Source organism: Hemiscyllium ocellatum, chromosome 18 (assembly GCF_020745735.1).
Source record: "Hemiscyllium ocellatum isolate sHemOce1 chromosome 18, sHemOce1.pat.X.cur, whole genome shotgun sequence".
Classification (NCBI taxonomy): domain Eukaryota; kingdom Metazoa; phylum Chordata; class Chondrichthyes; order Orectolobiformes; family Hemiscylliidae; genus Hemiscyllium; species Hemiscyllium ocellatum.
In genome coordinates this window covers 19283664-19308204 of record NC_083418.1, presented here as the reverse complement: position 1 = coordinate 19308204, position 24541 = coordinate 19283664, and the positions used below count along the sequence as shown (strand labels likewise).

At 41.0% G+C, this 24541-nt stretch overlaps 1 protein-coding gene across 1 annotated transcript in view; it reads right to left on the bottom strand.

Annotated features, from left to right (window-relative positions):
• Window positions 1-10146: 10146 nt before the first annotated feature.
• f2 (coagulation factor II (thrombin)) overlaps window positions 10147-24541 on the bottom strand; it is a 70770-nt gene continuing 56375 nt past the window's right edge. The window contains exons 11-13 of the mRNA XM_060839171.1: window positions 23490-23668; window positions 19610-19680; window positions 10147-10302 (exon numbers count right to left, since the gene is read on the bottom strand). Of these exons, the coding sequence (XP_060695154.1) occupies window positions 10147-10302; window positions 19610-19680; window positions 23490-23668 (406 nt within the window). The remainder of the gene's footprint in view (window positions 10303-19609; window positions 19681-23489; window positions 23669-24541) is intronic.

Here is a 24541-nt window from a genome sequence, read left to right as displayed (position 1 = left end):
AACCATGTCAGACATGTCTGGAAGACTTTAGAGAATTAATATATTGCTCACAGTTTAATGGAATACAGATTTGTACCCAAGATTCTTCCCCCACAGTGAAATCCTGAACAATGTCTATTCCCTGCAACAGGAAAACTCAGAGGAATCTTTACTGTAGGAACTTTGGTGAAGGTTGATAAGTGTGACATATTCATCTGGGCTCCCTTACAGCACTTTTCATGGGCACAGGTAATTTCCCATAAGCCAACTGTTTCAGTTCCCAAAGCATTTTTCTTTGAAGTTGATGTTTGTGGATTGCACACCATGTTTAACAATTCACTCAATTGTGGCAGTTTGTTAATTGAAGGATACATATGCTTACTGTGTTGTTTTCAGAGATGCAGTAATGCCACTAAATCAAAGCCTACTGGTATAAACATTTTGGTCAAATTTAGCTTATGTGAAAACTAATACACTAGGGAAAAAAATCACACTTAAATTCAGAAAGCATGCATGGGTTTGTAATTTTAAAAAAACAAAGGAAAAGATTAGTTCCTCTCCAAGGTTATTGTTGGTTTTACACTATGATGACACGTAGTTTATATCCATAAAGAGTAATAAAATAAATAACCACCACAAGATGGAAGCTTTACTTTTAAGGTAGCTTTAAAATTTATTCACTTTAAAATATATTCACTTTATAACACCTTTTAAAATTGGATTCAGAGATATAATATTCCTTCAGAAAAGCTAGAGATTGAGATTGAGGTTATTGTTGTTTAAAATTAGACAATGGTTTCCTTTCCTAGTAAAGCTCAGAGTTGACATTTAATTTTGGCATCTAGGCATGCTTTTTAAATCAATCTAATCTCTCTGAAGAACTACATGCATTTGCATTGCAGGTTACATATGCATCTATTCAGCTTATTTACTCATTTATTAATTAAGTTTGATCCAATCACTACTGAAACAAATGTAATAGGAGATCAGTAGTAATGAGAAGTTGGGACTTGGACAACAAGTTAAACCTGAATAATCAGCATAATCTACCAACACAAGAAAGGAAATGAAGCCAATTATATTAGTTGAATATTTGAATGTCTTTTGAATTTTTTTTTGTCTTCTTTTAAAACTGAGGACTTAACGCTGGAAATACCATTTGTAACTTGATAAAGATGATTTTTAATGCTTAATAAAATTCCAGGAATGTGATTAAATACATACAAACAATAGCATTTTGTGTTTGTTTCAAAATAACTTGTGCCTCTGTATCCTCAGACTTAAGTTCTGAAGCTTCCAAGTGAAGATAATGTGAGGCGAAGCTTCTTAACACTAATGGATGACCGTTCTCAGATGGAGTCGAACAACTAGAACTACTTTTAATCATTTACAAAAAAAAAGCTCTGGCTTTTTGATTGTCCTTAACACTGCCTACCCCAATTGTGAATAAATGGAAAGTTTGATGATTGATTTTAAAGTAGCAGCCTTTAAAATCAATGTGATTGTAAACAAGGGGTCTTTTTAACGAACAATATATGCTTGTGTCAAACGAAACTTCACTTCAAAATTGTACATTTGATTTCCGTGAGTGTGTTGATTCATACAGCCTCAATTCTTTTTGCACTAAGCTTAAAATAATAGTTCTGAACGAACTCTCATTTATGACTATGTTCTGAACTAAACATTGCTTGAGTAACCCCATTCATGTTGACACTTAATTTAAGGATCTCAATTGAACTATAGGTTGGGAACGCAGCAGGATTCAAGCACATCACTACTATGCATAACCTCCAAATGTGCAGCATGAGAGAGAGTAAAACTGAACTCTAGTGATCTTCCTACACATATTGAAATCAAAGTTTGCATCTATGCACTTATTCGTTCTAGTGGATCTATCTTTGAGCCTTAAATTTTTAACTTGTGTGTTCAAATCAATTGATTCATTCATCTGAAACTATTTGGGGTCTTACGGCACACTGGTAGTGTTCCTACCATTAGATCAGGAGTTCAATATGTAATAAAATCTCTGAAGAGATTGTTTAAACATATCCACAATTGTTACCTGTAATTTATTTGAGGGTAGGGTTAGCCGTTGTTGAAATTTGGGGGTTCTGTGATCATAGTTAATGAATATAGGCAGTTGATAATTTGTGGCAATGTTCTGAACACTTGGTAAACTGTGGTTTAGATTTGGCACATTACGTATTTCCTTTCTTCACGGAATTCACTAAATCCCATGACTGATGGCAATAATTGACTGATTCCAAATCCATTCTGTTAAATGAAGGAATGGATCCGGGGTACTCGCATATTCCAGATGTCTTTGTTCTCCCATGGGACCCCTGGTCTTCCCTGAGAAGATAATGACTTATGCTGTTGTTCATAGCCTCCTCCATCAGTCCCTATTAATAAACAGTGCGTCTTCTCTGCCTTGGCTGTCTTAAACCCCCTCAGCCAGTGACTATGGGTGGTTACTCATGACATCAGGATGACTTGTCATATACCCTATCCTTACAGCTGAGGCTTAGTTGACTTTTTTTTTCCAAAGAACATTGAAACTATTATTGAAGGTTGAGGGGCATCAGGGAAACAAAACTGAAATAATGCAGTACTGGAAATTTGTAAAAAGCCGTAAGTACTCAGGCAGCATCTTTGGGGTAGAGAAACAGACTATTTCAGGTTGTTGAAGGTTTCTGATGAAAAAGATGTACAGTTTTAAGTTGATAAAGGGAAGGGAGGAAGAAGAGGTGTGTAGTGAAATGACAAGATGATTTGGGTTGCAAGCTGGGGAGGGGAGACATCGTATTTAGAACACGAAACAGCAGAAGGGTGGGATTATTTATGGTTAAGGTTTCTGTTAACCAGGAGGGAATCCTACGTTGACAAAAGGGAAAATGCATTGGTATGGAATGGTGGTATGGAAGGTTAAATTGATAACAGAGATGTTTGCAATTGTAATCTTGGAAGTTGTAGGAGTAAATGGTTCTATAGGGAATCTTCATTAGTAGCTTATCCCTGGAAATGGAAACTAAAAGTCAAGAAAAAGAAATGTTGGAGATAAACCATGGTAAGACGAGTGAATTTTGGAAATTTGAAGGAAAATTGATTATATTTTAATTAGAACATAAAGACACTTATTGCCTGTGCTTGAGACGATGGTGTGAGCAGTCATCTTGAACTGCTATAGTCCACATATAGGTTGACTTGCAATGCTATCAGGGAATGAGTGCCAGGATTTTGACCCAGTAACACTGAAAAACCCTGATATGTTTCCAAGTCGGGATGGTGATTGGCTTGCGGGCATGGTGTTCCCATAGGTCTACTGTTTTTGTCCTTCTGGGTGATAGATGTCATGGTTTGGAAGGTGTTGTCTAAGGAGTCTTGGTGAATTTGTGCAGTGCATTGAAAAGGTTATACACACTTGCTACTGGGCATCAGTGGTGGTAGGAGTGAATGTCATCACATCTGCAAATGATCAAGTTGCTATGGGAGATGAAGAAGGAAATTACTGGGGCTCTGAACCAAATTTTTAATTCCTCTCTGGGCACAAGGGATTGTGGGACAGCTAATATGGTTCCACTCTCCAACAACGGTGGTAGAGATAAACAAGGGAATTATAAACAAGTGAGTCTCGTATCAGTGGTAAGGCTATTTAAATTCTGAAGGAGAGAATTAATCTCCACTTGGAAGGGTGAGATTTGTTGAGGGATGGCTTTGTCAGAGGCTGGTCATGCTGAACAAATCTGACATAATTTTTCAAGGAGGTGATCAGGTGTGCAGATGAGGGTAGATGAAGTTATATGGATTTCAGCAAAGCCGTGGATAAGGTCCCACACGACGCACTGGTAAAGAAAGTAAAAGCACACAGCATCCAGAGTGACTTAGCAAAATGGATCTAAAATGGACTTAGTTCAGATCCTACCATCGATCTTATAACGGAGTAGTCACTTTTTAAAAATAAAACCTTAAGTTATCTCAAGAACATGATTTGAAAGAAGTTCTGAGATTTACATATTAATGAACCAAAGCCTGCAACTCATTCTAAAAGATGAAAGACTTAACAGCAGTCTAGGTTTGCTCAATATGTTTTATCAGTTGCATGCATAACACTGTGATCTTTTGCTATAAATTATTTGTCTTATGACCCTGCTCCATAGCTACCTGATGATGGAGCAGCGCTCTGAAAGCTAGTACTTCCAAATAAACCTGTTGGACTATAACCTGGTGCTGTGTGATTTTTAACTTAGTGGTAGAAGACAGAGAGTGGTGGTAAAAGGCTGTGTGACTGGAAGCTGGTGTCCAGTGGTGTACCATCGAGATCAATGGTGGGTCTGTTGTGGATGACACAAAGATTGGCCAGTTGGTTTATAATGAGGAAGAAGATCTTAGTTGCAGAAATACATATGCAGGTTAGTCAGATTGGCAGATCAATTACAGATTGAATTTAAGCCTGAAAAGTGTGAGATGATGCAATTTGGAAGAAGGAAAAGACAAGGGGTGCTCATTGAATGGCAGGACACGAGGCAGCTCACAGGAAATGAAGGGGCCTTGGGGTCTTTGTCCACAGATTCCTGAAGGCAGCAGAACAGAGCAACAGGATAGTTGAGAAGCCTATGGGATACTTTGTAAGTTGAGGCATGGAGTTGGAAGAGCAGAGAGGTCATGTTGGAGCTGTACAAAACTCTGGTTATGCCATGGCCGGAGGTGTTCTTCACCATAAAAAAGGGTTTTGATTGCACTGGAAAGCTGTACAGATAAGATTCCTTAGAATGTTACCTGGGTTGGAGCATTTTAGCTATTAAGAAAAGCTGAATAGGTTTGAGTTTTCTTTCTTTAGAACAGAGCATCGGCAGGGTGACCAGAAGGCAGTTGTTTCCCATAGTTGAAGGATCAGTAATGAAGGGGAATAATTTTAAAGTGAGGTTTAGATGGGATTTAAGGAAAGATATTTCTACCCAGACAGTGGTGGGCATCTGGAATACACTGCCTGAGGGGGCAGTTGAGGTTGGAAATGTCGTAATCTTTGAAATGTACATGGATGAGCACTTGAAATGTTATAACATTCAAGGCTATTGGCCAAGTGCTGGAAAGGCTGGATTAGTTTGGATAGTTGGTGCAGACTCTATAATTTTAAGTGGTGTCAAGCTTCTTCGTGTCTTACAGTGTAGTTGGAGCTGCACACATCCAGGCAAGTGATGAAGGTTCCATCACACTTCTGATTTGCACCTTATAGATATTGTCCTTGATTCTCCAGCCCTGGGAAAAATACTAAGTGCATTCACCTGATCCACTGCCTCTCATGATCTTATACACTTCCATAAGATCTCCCTCAGTCACCTGCACTCTAAAGAAAACAAACTCCTAGGTTGTCCAAACCTCCCTGTATAGCTGAGACCATTGAGTCCTGGCATCATCCCTGTAAATTTATTCTGCAGTCTTTCTAGTTTAATAACATCCTATAGTAAGCTGACCAAAACTGAACACCATATTTCAAGTGCAGCCTCACCAACATCCTGTACAACTGTAACATAACTTACCAGCTTCTATACTCAATGTCCTGACTGATGAAGGCCAGTGTGCCAAAAGCCTTCTTCACTGTCCGATCTACCTGTGACTCCACTTTCAGAGAACCGTGCACCTGAACTCCAAGGTCCCTCTGTTCCACAACACTCTTTAAGGCCCTACCATTCACTATGAAACTCCTACCTTGATTTGACTTTACAAAATGCAAGACCTCACACAACTATATTAAACTCCATTTTTCATTTCTTGGCCCACTTTCCAGCTGATCAAGACTTTTTGCTCAATTTCTGATAACCTTCCTCACTATTTTATTTTATTTTATTGTAATCTGCAGACTTACTAATCATGCTTTGTATGTTCTCATCCAAATTATTGATATAGGTAACAAATAGCAATGGGCCCAGCACTGACTCCCTGAGGCAGTCTGCTCATCACAGGCCTCAGTCTGACAAGCATCCTTCCATTTTACCCTGTGTCTTACCATCAAGCCAATTGTGCATCCAGTTCTCCCTGGATTCCATGTGATCTAACAGCCTACCATATGGAACCTTATCAAAGGCCTTCCTGAAATTGATAGAGACTATGTCTAATACCCTGGCCTCTTTGACCTTCCTGGTCACTTCATTAAAGAACTCTAACAAATTTGTGAGTCATGATCTCCCATACACAAAGCCATGCTGACTACTCCTAATCAAACCCTGTCTTTCCAAATGCAAATATCTTATCTCAGAATTATCTCAAGTAACCTACCTACTACAGATGTTAGGCTTATTGGTCTATAGTTCCCAGTTTTTCTTTGCAGCCCATTTTGAATAAGGGCACATTTGCTACCCTCCAGTCTTCCTGGAACTTACCCATGCCTAATAATGATGCAAAAATATCAGCCAGGGTGCCCAGAATTTCATCCTTAGCCTCTTAGTGTTCTTGGATATATCTGGTCAGGACTAGGATTTATTTAACTTCACACATTCTAATACATCCTATTGTGATATGGACTGTTCCCAAAATATGACCGCTAACTTCCCCTAGTTCCCAAGTCTTCATGTCTTTGTCCACAGTAAACAGAGAGGAGAAATATTCATTGAGCACCTCACCCATTTCTGGCGGTTCTACACATACATGTCCATTTTAGTCCCTGAGGGGTCCTGTTCTCGTTAGTTTTTTTTCCCCCTTTAATGTGTTTAAAGAACCTTTTTGGATTCACCCTCATCTTCTTAGCCAAGACTATCTCGTGCCCCCTTTTCACCCTCATGATTTTGTTCTTCAGTAAACTCTTGTGTCCCCTATATACCTCCAGAGAATCCCTTGATCCCAGCTGCCTGTACCTGAGCCACACCTTTTTACTGGTCAAATCCTTAATATTTGTCATCCAGGGTTTCCTGTTTCTATCAACCCTGCCCTTCACCATCATAAGAACACACAGACCTTGAATTCTAGCTTTTAAAGGCCTCCCGCTTGCCGCAGGTCCCTTTGTCTACAATCAAACTACTCCAACCAATTCCTGCAAGCTCCTGTCTAATTCCATCAAACTTCACCTTGCCCCAATTTAGAACTTGAACCTGTGGGCCAGTTTTGTCCCTCTCCATAACTATTTTAAAATTAAGACAACTATGGTCACTGGTCCCCCACTGTCACCTCTGCCACCGGTTCTGCCCTGTTTCCCAAGAGTAGGTTGAGTTTTGTCCCTTCCTGAGTAAGACCCTCTATATACTGTTTGAGGAAACTTTTTCCTAAATGTATTTAATGAATTGTACCCTATCTAAGCCCTTAACATTATGGCAGTCCCAGTCTAATTTAGAAAATTGAAATCCCCAGTATGACAACCCTATTGCTCCTGCAGGTCTCCCCAATCTCCCTGCATATCTTGTTCTTCGAATTCCTCTAGACTATTTGGGGGTCTATATTACAACCCCAATAACGTTGCCATCTCCTCCTTCTTTCTTAGTTCCACCCACAAAGCCCCACTGGATGATTTTTCAGTTATTTGATCTCTGATTACTGCGATGATATTTACCTTAATTAAGAATGCAACTCCCTCTCCTCTCCCTCCACCACCTCTGTCGCACCTAAGACACCTACAACCTGGCACATTAAGCTGTCTGTCCTGTTCCTCCCTCAGCCATGCTTCTGTTATGGCTATAATATCCCAGTCTAATGTACCCTATTCACTTCCTGAGTTCATCGGCCTTACCTGTCAACCCTCTTGCATTAAAATAGATGCAACTTAATCCAACAGTCATTCCTTGCTCACTGTTGCTTTCCCGCCTAACATGTCTCTTCAGTTTACTATTTCTAATTACTGTATCTCCTTCCAGCCTTGCACCTGCCTCCCTGCTGTTGTGAATTCCAACGCCCCTCCCCACACAACACACCACCACTACTAATCTGGTTTAAATCTTCTCTTGTAGCACTAGCAAACCTGGTCACCAAGATAGTGGGAGAAAGTGAGGACTGCAGATGGAGATCAGAGTCGAAAAGTGAGGTGCTGGAAAAGCACAGCTGACCAGGCAGCATCTGAGGAGCAGGAGAGTTGACATTTTGGGCTTAAGTCCTTCGTCAGGAATAGTGATTCTCCTGCTCCTCGGATGCTGCCTGACTGGCTGTGCTTTTCCAGCACCACGCTCTTCGACTACCAAGATATTGGTCCTCCTCCAGTTCAGATGCAACCCATCCCTCTTGAACAGGTCATCTCTGCCCCAGAAAAGATTCTAATCGTCTAAAAATCTGAAAGCCTGCTCCCTGCACCAATTCTTTAGCCACACATTCATCTGCCATATCCTCCTTTCCCTCACTAACGCATGGCACGGGAAGTAGTCCAGAGATTACCAGCAATGAGGTCCTGGACTTTAACCTTTTCCGAGCTCTCTATAATCACTCTGCAGAACCTCATCCCTATTTCTACCTATGTCATTTGTGTCAAAGTGCCCAATGACTTCTGGCTGTTTAATTGTTTGCCACCATTCAGAACTGCAAAGCATTGATTTGTTCCATTGGTTGTGGAGTTGCTTAGGTCTGTCCATCACTTGCCTATTATGTGGTTGGCATAAAAGTAGTCCTGTTGTGTATGTTCTAGGGGAAAGTGAGGACTGCAGATGCTGGAGATCAGATCACTTTCCTCATTCCTGAAGAAGGGCTTGTGCCCGAAACATTGATTCTCCTGCTCCTTTGATGCTGCCTGACCTGCTGCACTTTTCCAGCAACATATTTTCAGCTCTGTTGTGTATGTTTACCAGGTTGGCAGTTCATTTTTAAGTATGCCTGATGCTGCTCCTAGCATACCCTCCTGCACTCTTCATTGTAAGGTCAAAGAATGGGACACTTAATTACTATGATTAAAGAGTCAACATGGTCTCATCAAACAGAAATTGTAGTTGACAAATCTCTTGGACATTTTCAGGGTATGCCAGCATGACTGACAATGGGAAATCAGTGCTTGTAGTATATTTGGATCTTCAAAAGGTAGCCAATAGACAAAAGCATTTTACTAAAGATTGGGGTAATATATGAGTACAGATTGGCTTCTGTCCATCAACTAATTCTCAAAGTAGGAAGCAACAGATTATTCTCCAGATGGCAGGCTGTAAGGCATACAGTGTAATAGTTTTAGGGTCTCAGGTATTTAAAAGAATAATGAATAACATAGAAGAAGGAAGAAGGGTATAATGCTGGTTCAGTGGTATGATACATAGATCACATTGTCAAATCTTCATCATTTGATGATGTCCAAGATGGTAATTAATGTACAAGTTTGATACTTTTGGTGGAATTGAAATAGGTACAGCATTGACATTCGTGTGTTTATATGTGAGTTATATATTAATGTATATCAGTCTGTATTCAGCATTCCAACTGCAATAATTCAATTTCCAAATCACTGGGCGTAAAACAAAATTTAAGTTTAATTGATTAAAAGTAAGAGTTTTCATTCATTCAGAATAGTGAAATGCAAAATGAAATGTGATAAAGAGATGTCATTTAAATGCATGAATTATTGGAGGAAAAGAAAACACAATAAATGGAAGGAATTATTTAATTTTTACCCATTGTGACAACTGCGGCATGGTAACGTCGAACTGCCTTTGAATAAAGCAAGTAGACAGGTCCCAAATCTCTCCACGCTTCAGGCTCTCTGCCTTTATTCCTAATGAAGGGCTTTTGCCTGAAACGTCGATTTTACTGCTCCTCGGATGCTGCCTGAACTGCTGTGCTCTTCTAGCACCACTAATTCAGAATCTGGTTTCCAGCATCTGCAGTCATTGTTTTTACCCAAATAAACACCAGCTTAGAACAAGGGTTGAACACAGTTCTGATCCACCAACTGTCCAGCAACTGAACCAATCAACTCCAATTGAGTCTCAGATTTTGTGGCGACACATATTTTCTCCATTCATATCAGAGTTTGTAGTGATGAATAGTTATAGTAAAAGCTGGAGGGAATGATATACATGGGGAAATCTATGAAATCAGTCAAGAGAAGGTGAAGGCAAATAATACTCTTCAAAACTAACAGTAATAATTTGACTTTATTTCATTAATGTTGAAAATTAATTCAGGTACAGGGAATGACTGAATCATTGATAAACATCAAATTTCTTGTCAATTTCCTCTAAAAGTGCCTATATCCTCTTTAAGACACTGCAATTTTTAACTCTTTCGTGACGGTATCTTGGTCTGTATAACTTTCTCCAACCACTTTCTAAACCTGAATACATGAGTGTAGAATCCATATTTCCCATCCCGGTCACATCCTTCTCCCCAGGAGACAATGCCCATCAGGTACCATCGCCCATTGTTTGGATTCTGTGTGACATTCAAAGAAAATGCTTATTAAGGAAACAATATTGCTTCAGTTAGATACAAAGGAGAACTGTACTATTTAATTAATGTCTTCACAATCACAGAATGTCGCAAAGTATGTTGTATTGACATGTAGGAAACACTATACCTAATTAGTGCATAGCGAGCTCTCAAAAAGCAATGTAATAGTTTTCCAGAAAATCTGCTTTCTGAGTGAGGAATAACGCATAACAAGAATTCCTTTACTCATTTTCTAACATTTACCATTCACAGGATGACTGAATCACTGGCTAGGCCAACATTTATCACCCATCCTTAATTGTCCAGATGGCAGTTAAAAGTCAACTACATTGCTGTGGGTCTGGTGTCACATGTTGGTCAAACTAGGTAAGGATGGCAGTTTCTTTTCCTACAGGGCATTAGTGATTCTGATGGGGTTTTCCAACAATCAAATTTTGGTCATCATTAGACTCCTAATTTGAGACATTTTCATTGAATTCAAATTCCACCATCTGCCACAGCGGGTTTCAAACCCTCGTCCTCAGAACATTACCTGGGTCTCTGGACTAACAGTCCGGCAATAATAATAAGTCATCGCCTGCCTAAACACAGATTCATATGGATCTGGGAGAAGGGGCCTAACCTCGACTTAACATTTCAGCTGCAAGGTGATGTTTCCAGCAGAACTGTATTGAATTGTCAGCCTAGGTTACACCTGTAGCCTGTGAACTGTACTGCAGTGTCAGCCGAGGTTACACCTGTAGCCTGTGAACTGTACTGAAGTGTCAGCCTAGATTACACCTGTAGCCTGTGAACTGTACTGAAGTGTCAGCCGAGGTTACACCTGTAGCCTGTGAACTGTACTGCAGTGTCAGCCGAGGTTACACCTGTAGCCTGTGAACTGTACTGAAGTGTCAGCCTAGGTTACACCTGTAGCCTGTGAACTATACTGAAGTGTCAGCCGAGGTTACACCTGTAGTCTCTGAAGTGAGTTTTGAATCCACCTCAATTAACTTTCAGCTCCCACCATGAAGCCAAGGCTGGCACATAGGTCTGTAACAGAGGAGCCCATTTATTTTTCATTCTTTCCTGTGATGTGGCTGTTGCACACTGTGCCAGTATTCAGTCCCTATTCCTAACTGTCCATAGGGCAACTTAGTGGACCACCTTGGGTGTTTACCACAATCTAAAGTAATTACATGGTCTCCATGAGGCCAGCTTTTTATTTTAGATTTTTCTTTTACTGAATTCTGCTTTTTAAAAATTCATTTGTGGGACATGGGCATCACCGGCTGGCCAGCATTGATAGCCCATCCCTATTTGTCCTGGAGAAGGTGGTGGTGAGCTGCCTTCTTGAATCGCTGCAGTCCACTTGCTGTGCATTGACCCACAATGCCAATAGGGAGGGAATTCCAGGATTTTGACCCAACGACTGTGAAGCAACGGCAGCATATTTCCAAGTCAGGGTGGTGATTGACTTGGAGGGGAACTTGCAGGTGGTGGTGTTCCCATGTACCTGCTGCCCTTGTCCTTCTAGATGGAAGTGGTTGTGGGTTTGGAAGGTGCTAAGGATCTTTGGTGAATTTTTGCAGTGCATCATATAGATAGTACACACTGCTGCTACTGAGCGCCGGTGGTGGAGGGATTGAATGTTTGTAGATGTGATGCCAATCAAGTGGGTTGCTTTGTCTTGGATGGTGTTAAGCTTCTTTAGTGTTGTTGGAGCTGCACCCGTTCAGACAAGTATTCCATCATACTCCTGACTTGTGCCCTGTAGATAGTGGATAGACTTTAGGGTGTCAGGAAGTGAGTTACTCACTGCAGTATCCCTAGCCTTTGACCTGCTTGCTGAGTTTTTGATCAATGGTAATCCCAAGGATGCTGACAATGGGGGATTTAGTCATGGGTCAAACCGTTGAATGTCAAGGGGTGCGGTTAGTGTCTCTTATTGGAGATGGTCATTGTTTGGCATTTGTGTGGCGTGAATGTTACTTGCCACTTGTTGGCCCAAGCCTGGATATCATCCAGATTTTGTTGCATTTGATCACGGACAGGTTCACCATCTGAGGAGCTGCGAATAGGGCCGAACACTGCAATCATCGGTGAACACCCCCACTTCTGACTTTATGACAGAGTGAAGGTCATTGATGAAGCAGCTGAAGATTGTTGGGCCTAGGACACTACCCTGAGGGACTCCTGCAGAGATGTCCTGGAGCTGAGATGACTGACCCTCCACAATCACAACTATATTCCTTTGTGCCAGGCATGACTCTAACCAGCAGAGAGTTTACTCCCTGATACCTATTAATTCTAGTTTTGCCAGGGCTCCTTGATGCCATACTTGGTCAAATGTGGCCTTGATGTCAAGGGCTGTCACTCTCACCTCACTTTTGGAATTCAGCTCTTTTGTCCAGGTTTGAACCAAGACTGTAATGGGGTCAGGAGCTGAGTGACCCTGGCAAAACTCAAACCGGACGTCACTGAGCAGATTATTGCTGAGCAGGTGCTGCTTGATAGTACTGTTGATGACACTGTCCATCACTTTACTGATGGAACAGTAATTAGCCAGGTTGGAATTGTCCTGCTTTTCGAGTACAGGACATACCTGGGCAACTTTCCACAGTGTTGGGTGGGTGCCAGTGTTGTAACTGTACTAAAGAGCTTGGCTAGGGGAGTGGCAAGTTTTGGAGCACATGTCTTCAGTGCTGTTGCCAGATTGTTATCAGGGCCCATTGCCTTTGCAGTATCCAGGGCCTCCAGTTGTATCTTGGTATCACAGGGAATGAATTCAATTGGCTGGAGACGGTATCTGTGATGCTGAGGACCACTGAAGGAGCCTGAGATGGATCATGCACTCGGCACTTCTGACTGAAGATTGTTGCGAATGCATCAGCCTTATCATTTGCACTGATGGGATAGGGTCGCCAATCATTGAGGATGGGGACATTTGTGGAGCCTCTGCATCCAGTGAGTTGTTTAACTAATCCACCACCATTCACAACTGGTGTGGAAGGACTGCAGAACTTAGACATAATCCGTTTGTTGTGGGATTGCTTAGCTCTGTCTATCCCTTACTGTATATGTCATTTGCCATACAAGTAGTCCTGTTAGGTAGCTTCACCAGATTGATACCTCATTTTTAGGTCTGCCTGCCGCTGCTCTTGGCATGCCCTCCTGCACTCTCTATTGCACCAGGGTTGATCCTCGGGCTTGATAGTAAGGGTTGAGTGGGGGATATGCCAGGCTATGGAGTTACAGATTGTGCTGAAGTACAATTCTGCTGCTGTTGATGGCCCACAGCAATCATGGATGCCCAGTCTTGAGCTGCTAGATTGGTTCAAAGTCTGTCCCGTTATGCATGGTGATAGTGCCACACAACACGATGGAGGTTATTCTCAATGTGAAGGTGGGACTTTGTCTCTACAAGGACAGTGCGGTGGTCACTTTTACCTATACTGTCACGGGCAGATGCTTCTGCAACCGGCAGATGAGTAAGGATGAGATTAAGTATGTTTTTTCCATCACCACCTGTCATAGACCCAGTCTAGCCGTTATATTCTTTAGGACCCAACCAGCTTGATCAGTAATGCAGCTGCTGAGCTACTCTTGGTGGTGGACATTGAAACCTCACCCAGAGTACATTTTGCACCCTTGCCACCCTCAGTGTTTCCTCCAAGTGTTGTTCAACATGGAAGAGTACTGATTCATCAGCCAAAGGACAACAGTATATGGCAACCAGTAAAAGGTTTCTTTGCCCATGTTTAACCTGAAGCCATGAGATTTCATGGAGTCCAGAGGGCAGTTGAGAGTCAACCACATTGCTGTGAGTATGGACTCACATGTAGGCCAGACCAGGTAAGAATGGCAGATTGCCTTCCCTAAAAGGACATTAATGAACAGACGGGTTTTTCCAATAATTGGCAATGGTTTCATTGTCATCAGCTGACTCTTAATTCCAGATTTCTAAAAATTGAATTCAAATTCCACCATCTGCCATGGTGGACTTTGAACCCAGGTCCCCAGAACATTATTCTGGGTTTCTGGATTAATCATCAACAGATAATACCACTGGGCCATCACCTCCCCAGGTCCTGGTGAGATTTGAACCCATGTCCCCAGAAGATTAACCTGGGGCTCTGGAATATTGGGTTAGCAACATTACTACAATGTCACCATCTCCAGACCAGCACCAATATAAATCTTCTCAAAGGTCCCATTGATAGTTTCCACATCCATCCTGCTTCTCTTAGGGTGTATTCTGAGGAAGCAAGGAGACAATGAGCCACAAAATAATGGTTTTATGCAGGAGATTTTAAATTAGAAGATCCACTGAGACCCACAAGAGTATAAGGGTGTATTGACTCAAATAGACAATAAACTATGGGAGGTTTTGGAAAGACTGAGATATATCTCGTGTGATCCCATCACTAAAGCTGCTGTATGGTGCTCGACTGATAAATTCACAGCTACAGGCCAGGTGATCTACTCCCTAAGACTCCATCAATGTTGCTGTTAATCCTGGTCTGTATCGTAAGCGTTGAAGATTAGAATCCTTGTCATAAAACATCATATGAATGGGGAGGCCTGAGAAAACCAATGTCTTTGAAACGCGAGGGTGTTTTAAGGAAAAGACATATGAAAATAGGAAGGTAGGAAATATTTAAGCACCCTCTTGGGAAACTAAAAATCTGTGTGTGGAATGAATGGTCGACCATAAAACCGTAAGACATTGAAGCAGAAATAGACCATTCTGCTTATCAAGACTGTTCCACCATTCAATGAGACAATGACAGACCTGATTATCTTCAACTTCACTTTCATGCCTTTTCTCTGGCCATTAGAAATTAAAGTTCTAGTACATTCACTTCCTTTATCCTATGGCCATTAAAAATTAAGTATAGTACATTCACTTCCCCTTATCCCAGTCATTGTAATTGTAATTGCATTGTAAATAATTCTGGCTTCAGCACTGATCCCTGTGACACTCCATTACTTATGGGTTGCCACCCTGAAAATGGCCCCCTTATCCCAACTCTTCTACCAGTTAGCCAATCCTCTATCTATGCTAAAATACTACCTCAAAAACCAGAACTCTTACCTTATTAACTATCCTAATGTTATTTAAATTATCAAAAATTGCATACATTGCTTGTTGTGGGTTGTTATCTCATCAAAAAATATTCTAATAAATTTGTCAGACCTCATTTCCCCTTCATGAAGTCCTACTAACTCTGCTTGATCATATTACATGTTTCTAAATGCTTTGCTATTGCATTCTTTACAATAAGGTAAAGCTGCCTTAATTCTACAGGGCTCCTCTCTCATGAGAGACAAATATGACTGATGCTCAGTTTAATTTGAGGGTGTTCACACCTCAGGTAAGGCACAAGTTTGAGAAGGCAGGATTTCAGCTAGTGATGGAATTAAACTTGCACTCTAGGCATCACTCTGCATCACCAACCTTTCAGTCAGTCAACTGAGTTCTGATCCCAAATCCTTTATAACAGATGCTAACATTTTCCCAATAACAAACATTCAGCTGACAGGTCTACAGGTATCTGCTTATTGTCTCCTTCTCTTTCTAAATAAAGGTGTGAAATTGGCAATTTTCTAATCTTTTGGGACTTTTCCAAAACTTAGAGATTCCTGGATGATTGCTACTAGTGCATCCACTCTCTGCATATTTTAATACCTAGGATACATCCCATCAGGTCCAGGAGACTTATCAGTCCCATTAGTTTCCCTAGCTTTTGTTCTCGAGGACAGTTATTTATTTCCTCGCCTCCTTCTGCCCGTTAATATTTAGTAATTTTGGAATGTTATTAATGTCTTCTACGGTGAAGACTCTTGCGAAGCATTTATTCAGTTCCTCTGCTGTTTGCTGGTTTCCTATTATTATTTCCCCAGCTTCATTTCCTAAGGGTTCTATATTATTTTTGGCCTCTCTCTTTCTTTTTATATATTTAAATGCATTTTTTTTGCAGTCTCTCTTGCAAATTTACCCTCAACAGTTATTTTCTTTTTATTTGATTGTCTAATTAAAATTTTCTCAATCCTCTGGTTTACCACTAAATTCTGCCACGTTGTTTGCTTCTGATGGTGTCCTTAACTTGGTGGGCTTATTCCCTTCCTAAAATCTTTCCTCCTTACTGGGATATGCATTTGCTGTGAGCCATGAAATATTTTCTTAAATATTTCCTCAACCTTCTTTGCTGTTAAATTGTCTTTCCCAGTTCACTCCAGCCAGCATTGCCCTTATTCTTATGTAATTATCCACATTTAAATTTAACACTAATGTTTCTCACCCAATGTCTTCCCCTGAAAACTGAATGCTAAGTTCTACCATATTATAGTCACTGACCCGAGGAAATATTTTACCCGAACAAAATTTATTAAATCTGCCTCATTACACAGTCTGGATTAGTGGTGCTGGAAGAGCACAGCAGTTCAGGCAGCATCCGACGAGCAGTAAAATCGATGTTTCGGGCAAAAGCCCTTCATCAGAAATATAGGAATCATTGTTTTTACCTCATTACACATTATCAGATCCAAAATGGTTGATGCCTGTTTGGATCCACCAAATATTTTTCTCGAAAACTGTCTTGAATACACTCTACGAATTCTTCCTCATGGCTACCTCTGCTAATCTGACTATCCCAATTTACATGAAGATTAAAATTACATGATTAATGTGATGTCTTTGTAAGATGCCCTCATTACCTTCTTATTTATTGCTATCCAAACATACAGTTGCTGTTGGGTATTTAAGGATGCTCCAAAGTGTTTTCTTTCTCTTTTTATTTCTTACTTCCTCTCGTATGACTTCTACATTTTTTGATTGCAGATAATTTCTTGCTATCATACTTGTTCCATCTTGTACTAACAAAGCTACCCCACCCCTTCCCATCCTGCCTGTCCTTTCAAATACATACTTCTGAATATTTACTTCCCAGCTTTGATCTTCTTGTACCCATGTTCTGAATACTACTCCAAATTCAAGAGCCATTAATTTAGCTTTTTTACCATTTTCCCCTTTTTGATCCAATTTACTGCTGTTTTCTATGTCTGTGTACAAAGTGTATTATTATCAGTTAGCTGCCCTGTACTGATGCTATTTTCTCTTGTTTTGTAAGCTTACATTCCCCCTCTCTCAAATCTCCAACTCCCCTCTAACTAATTGAAAGCCCTTTTGATAGCCCTAATTATTTGATTCACCAGGACACAGATCCCAACATGGCTCAAGTGAAGCCCATCCCATTAGAATAGCCCTCTTCTATCTCAGTACTAGTGCCTTTACCCCACAAACTGGAACCTATTCTTCCCACACCAATCTTAGAGCCACTCGTTGTTGTGGTTCTGTTCGCCGAGCTGGGAGTTTTTGTTGCAAACATTTCGTCCCCTGTCTAGGTGACATCCTCAGTCCTTGGGAGCCTCCTGTGAAGCGCTTCTGTCATGTTTTCTTCGGCATTTATAGTGGCTTGTCTCTGCCCCTTCCGGTTGTCAGTTGCTGTCCGCTGCAGTGGCCGGTATATTGGGTCCAGGTCGATGTGTTTGTTGATAGAATCAGTGGATGAGTGCCATGCCTCTAGGAATTCCCTGGCTGTTCCCTGTTTGGCTTGCGCTATAATAGTAGTGTTGTCCCAGTCGAATTCATGTTGTTTGTCATCTGTGTGTGTGGCTACTAGGGATAGCTGGTCGTGTCGTTTCGTGGCTAGTTGGTGTTTGCGGATGCGGGTTGTTAGCTGTCTTCCTGTTTGTCCTATGTAGTGTTTTGTGCAGTCCCAGCTATCCCTAGTAGCCACACACTCAAATGACAAACAACATGAATTCGACTGGGACAACACTACTATTATAGCGCAAGCCAAACAGAGAACAGCCAGGGAATTCCTAGAGACATGGCACTCATCCACTGATTCTATCAACAAACACATCGACCTGGACCCAATATACCGGCCACTGCAGCGGACAGCAACTGACAACCGGAAGGGGCAGAGACAAGCCACTATAAATGCCGAAGGAAACATGACAGAAGCGCTTCACAGGAGGCTCCCAAGCACTGAGGATGTCACCTATACAGGGGACGAAACGTTTGCAACAAAAACTCCTAGCTCGGCGAACAGAATCACAACGAGCACCCGAACTACAAATCTTCTCCCAAACTTACAGCCACTCGTTTAACTGCTTGATTCTAGTTACCCTATGCTGAAAATGTGTTGCTGGAAAAGCGCAGCAGGTCAGGCAGCATCCAAGGAACAGGAGATTTGACGTTTCGGGCATAAGCCCTTCTTCAGGAATGATTCCTGAAGAAGGGCTTATGCCCGAAACGTCGAATCTCCTGTTCCTTGGATGCTGCCTGACCTGCTGTGCTTTTCCAGCAACACATTTTCAGTTCTGATCTCCAGCATCTGCAGTCCTCACTTTCTCCTCTATTTACCCTATGCCAATATATCTGTGGCTCAGATAGTAATCCTGAGATTATTACCTTAGAGATCCTGCTTTTTAATGTAGCTCCTAACTGTTCAAAATCTTTTAGTAAACCCTCCTTTCTAATCCTATGAATATTGTCAGTAAGAACATGAACAATAACCACTGGTTCCCTCCCCTGAGAAAATGTCCTTAACTCTGGCACTCATAGTTGTAGAGAATAGTATCTTCCTAATTCTCCTGCCCCAACCACTACTATATTCCTATTAATTTCCCCCCACTTGGATAGCTCCCTGTACTATGGCATTGTGGTAGGTTTGCCCATCCTCCAGAGAGTCCCTTGTCTTGTCTGCACAACTTGGACGACCCTTGTAACTGTTTGATAATTGCAGGGGCTAAGGCCCCTCAATTTGAACCCTGGGTCCCTCTACCTGCTTCACCTTAAGTTACATCCTTCTGTCTGGGATCACAGATCATCTTTGACTGACTTAGTCTAAGAGATATGACCGCCTTCTGGAACAAAATATTCAAATAATTTTCTGCTTCCCTGATGTAGCTCAATATCTGCAGCTTGGATTTCAGTTCCTGAACTTAGATTTAAAGTTCCATGAGTTGCAAACACTTAGTAAAGATGTGTTCGCTCTGGATCACGTTGGTGCCCAGCAGCTCCCACATGTTGCAGCAGCAACACATCACCTGTCCTGCCTTCACTATCGTATTTGACCAGAGCATGGACAGATGTGAACAGGTTTATGAAACATAGAACAAAGTAAGTTCGGTCTCAGCATATTCATCAACCCTTTTAGGTTACTTGGAACATGCCAACTCAAACAGGTTACAATATGCCCGCAAAATTTGAAGAAATTAGAAATAACGTAAAACTAACCTTCATCACAAAGGGGCCCCCGCTGTCTCCCTCACAGGCATCTCCACGCTGGCTAGATTCTGGAGGGAAACCTAACACAGACAAAAAAGAAAACATTTTAAAGGAAGCAATCAAACTACATATTAGGTGCACAATATACCTATGTCTTCTTTTGTTTTTCTTCAGTTGTTCTTTTCTGACTCAGAATCTCACTGAATCCATCCCAATTGCTATATAAGCCACATTCATTTCTAAACAATGCGAACAAAATGACTGAAAAACACACTGATCCTTATATGTTACCTTCAAAAGAAGGTTTGTTTTTATTATTTCAGGATGGATAATGATATTTGCTATGGACCAGGTTAGAGTACATCAAAACATTTCAAGAAGGTAGTCTAGACCCTAACTTTTCTCATTGTTTTAATCAGATGTAAAGTGGATATTCCAGGTGTGATGCAGCTGATCCAACTACTCAGTTTTAAATAAAACAGAAATTATGGATTGACTATTGAATGAGCCACAAACTAAAGTGAACCGAATTTAGAACAACCACCAATCTGAAAATCCATTCGACTCTTATCACAACTTAATGATGCTGTCCTAAATCCTTGCAACAATCGCCATAAACACCCCCTTGGCTCAAAAGGGGAAATCAAACACAGGTTCTTACAGGAGACTTGTCAGAGAGAAACAGGATCAGCATGGAACTGCTTCTCTGGGTCCCCAGACATGACCAACAATTGCAAATAAAACAGCTTGCTAAAACCAAACCCTGAACTGGGAGATCTGGCCACTCTCCTTTCATTGTACAAGTGTTTTTTAAAAAAAGCACTTAAAATCTTTCTCAAGTAGATATTTCCAGACATATTGGACCCTCTGCCTTTACAATCCCTCTGGAAAAAAAACCCAAGGGCAGTATAACCTTGTTAAAGGAGCAGCATCGTCACATATTCACTAGGATGTTACCTAGTATGGAAGTAAGGTCTTACGAGGAAAGGCTGAGGAACTTGAGGCTGTTTTCATTAGAGAGAAAGAGGTTGAGAGATTACTTAATTGAGACAACTAAGATAATCAGAGGGTCATATAGGGTGGACGGTGAAAGCCTTTTTCCTCAGATGATGATGGCTAGCAAGAGGGGAGATAGCTTTAAATTGAGGGGTGATAGATATACGAGAGATGTCAGAGGCAGTTTCTTTACTTAGAGAGTAATAGGGGCGTGGAATGCCCTGGCTGGAATAGTAGTAGGCTCACCAACTTTAAGGGCATTTAAATGGTCACTGGATAAACATATGGATGAAAATGGAATTGTGCAGTTTAGACGGATTTCAGAATGGTTTCACAGGGCTGTGCAACATCAAGGGATGAAAGGTCTGTACTGTGCTGTAATGTTCTATATAGTTAAAAATCACACAACACCAGGTTATAGTCCAACAGGTTTAATTGGAAGCACACTAGCTTTCGGAGCGACGCTCCTTCATCAGGTGATAGTGGAGGGCTCAATTGTAACACAGAATTTATAGCAAAAATTTACAGTGTGATGTAACTGAAATTATACATTGAAAAATTGATTGTTAAGCCTTTCATCTGTTAGAATACAGTATAGTTTCACTTCTTTCATGTGTAAATCACAAAACCTTTTTGTTAAAGTTGCATTCTCGAGCTAGCTGTTAACAATGGTGATAGCTAGACAATATGTTGAAGGTAAATATATTGTCTAGCTATCACCATTGTTAACAGCTAACCCGAGAATGCAACTTTAAAAAAAAGTTTGTGATTTACACATGAAAGAAGTGAAACTATCACAGTATTCTAACTGATGAAAGGCTTAACAGACAATCAATTTTTCAATGTATAATTTCAGTTACATCACACTGTAAATTTTTGCTATAAATTCTGTGTTACGATCGAGCCCTCCACTATCACCTGATGAAGGAGCGTCGCTCTGAAAGCTAGTGTGCTTCCAATTAAACCTGTTGGACTATAACCTGATGTTGTGTGACTTTTAACTTTGTACACCCCAGTCTAACACCGGCATCTCCACATCATGTTCTATATAGATCACCATTTATTGGGAAGAACATGGAAGAACAAATTTGCAAGGAGTTTACAGAGAGATATAAACTTCAATTGAGTACTGAAATGGGGAACTTTAATCTTTGATAATATTAGTATATTGCACATTATTTTCAACACTTTTTCCTAATTTCTCCATTCTACCATCTTTACTTTTCATTTCTCTTCATCTTATGAGATCTGGTTTTCTCACATCATCATTCTTAATTTTCATTTCCGAACTTCACTCTGCAGTCCATCACTTCTCATCTTCACATCTCCCTCATTACTCTTCACCCTCACTTCCTATCGCACTAATTCACGCTTTTACACATTATTTGTGCCTTTACTCCTCCCGTTATTAGCATTCCTTCTAAAAATTACATTTCCTAACAGCACCTTCTGTTATAGAAATACTTTTTTAACCACTATCTTACTAATTGACCTAATTTAGAGGTAGGAGAATTGAGATTAAGGAATTATATTGTGTAACATCTTTATTTCATTGTATTTATTCCAAGAATATAATGGTTCATTTGTTTCATGCCCTCATTCCCAAATAACATTTTGTATTCATTAATTGAGCATTAGATTAGAAGCAGTGACTGGACGTAGATACAACCAATGAAGCCAGGCAATACGATGGCTCAGTGGCTAGTGCTGCTACCTCACAGTGCCTGGGACCTGGGTTCGATTCCAGCGTCGGGAAACTGTCTGAGGAGCTTGCACATTCTCTCTGTGTCTGCGTGGCTTTCCTCTCGGTCCAATTGACCATCTAACTCGTTCATAGTGTTCAGGTATGTGTAGGTTAGGTGCATTAGTCATGGGTCTGGGTGGGATTCTCTTCACTGTGTACTTGTTGGGCCAAAAGGCCTGTTTCCTCACCGTAGGGATTCTATGAACAGCACCAGGCTCACACTGAATCTGTGGATCAGTCTTCAACTAATATTGCTGTAAAGCCAGTCACAAGAATATAAATAAAATACCTGTCATTTTCCTTCTATGAACAAGACGGACTATTTCATTTCATGATATCCACTCCCACCGTTGCTGGTGCACTGTGGTTGCTGTACAGGCAGATCGCGGTTTCAGTTACTCATGGTTTACTGTGACCGAATATATTATAGGGAACGTTCCAGCACCAAGGAGCAGGAGGACGCTAAGAAGGCATCCCACTGAAATGACTGAGGTCGCTCCTATCTGCGGTTTCGGGTTTCCGTGGTTGGTCTTGGAATGCATCCAATGCGGGTACGGGTTGGGGAGGGGGGGGGGGGCGGGGAAGCTACAGTATATACAATGTGCAAGATGCTCTGTAGTTAACTCCTGATGTTAATTTGATGGCACCATCCAGGACCTGAGACAAATTTCACAACAACAAACTCCTGAGAAACATCCACCTTCAATTCTTGCACTTGCCCTGAGCAGAACACATCTTATTGTTCTGGAATTCCCCACTTAACATCATTATGGCAATGCCATTATCTTGGGGGCATCACTGATTCAAGAGGAAAACTCAATGCTAGCTTCAAAGGGCAACTCAAACTGGACAATGAATACAGCCTTGTTAGCATCACCTATATTCCGAGCCCATGGGTCAAAAGACATTTCAGCAAGAATGGGTTTTGTTTATTTTGTTATTATTTACCATTTGAATTATTTAATTACTTATAAGCCACTGTTGTGAGCCTGCTACCAAACTGCCCTTATTTAGGAATTTTCCAACATTCCAAGGGCTGCAAGAAAAAGGATAATTTCAATCCCTGCCAGTTTTGAAAAGATCATGTTCTAACCAACACCAGTACCCATACCCCTACAGAGATGCTGCTTCAATGATGCATTGACTCACCGGCACAGAACATGTTCTTTGTAACATGAATGGAGGTGGATAATGTACACTGTTGCTGTGAGATGATGGGAAGCTGGATCATCTGCAGTACCTCAGGCAAACTGGTTGCTGTATTGACAAAGGTTTCCTGCAGGTTTCCCCAACCTGTGATCCGACCCAAATGCTGTTTGTGTAGTAACCTGGAAACAAGGACAAGTGACTAAATATTCCTGCTACTCAGACAAGAAACCAGAAGCTGATGTTATTTTAATGCCTCATCCATCCCCTCTCTTATTTGGTTTGCTGAAAGAGCCAGAACTGGTGACACAGTCAGAGTCCAAACACCACTCCCATCACTTGAATTTGTAGATCTGTAATGTTAGCCCTCCCTCTCAGAATCAGTCTTGCAGTGTAATGTTCCTGCCTGTCAGCCTAGGTGTAAGTCCCACTCCAGCACTTGTTGGCCAAGGAGGATGTGTTCATAATGAAATTGAGGATCAACCTGAAGAGTCCTCCAATATACGTCAATGGCAGGTGACAACAGTGGGAGACATCCTGGTCAACCATGTGATGGAAAACATGTCTGACACACTATCATCACATAGCAAATAAGAGTGCATGTTGGTACAGTGACCTAAACTCCCTGAGTGAACGGTAACACAGCATTGCCGCACTCATTCATACATAAGATATAAAGAACAAAAGACTTGCAACTATATACCACTTCTGACAATGTGGGACTTTCCAAAGTACCTTACTGCAAATCCAGTTTGTTTATGAATGTAAAAGGGCAAATAGTTGTAAAGTTGCATATATGTCTTATTTTTCAACAAAATTGTGTATTTATATGGCCCTAATAAACACTACCAAGGTACTTAACAGCAGAATTAATTCAGAGGATCAAAAACTCACTCAATGAGGCAGGTTTTAAGAATTAACATAAAGGAAAAGTAAGAAATGGAACTAAATGTTGTTCTATTATTGGTGAACAGCCCCTCTTCTGACCTTATGATGGAGGGAAGGTCATTGATGAAGCAGGTCACCTGATGAAGGAGCAGCGCTCTGAAAATTTA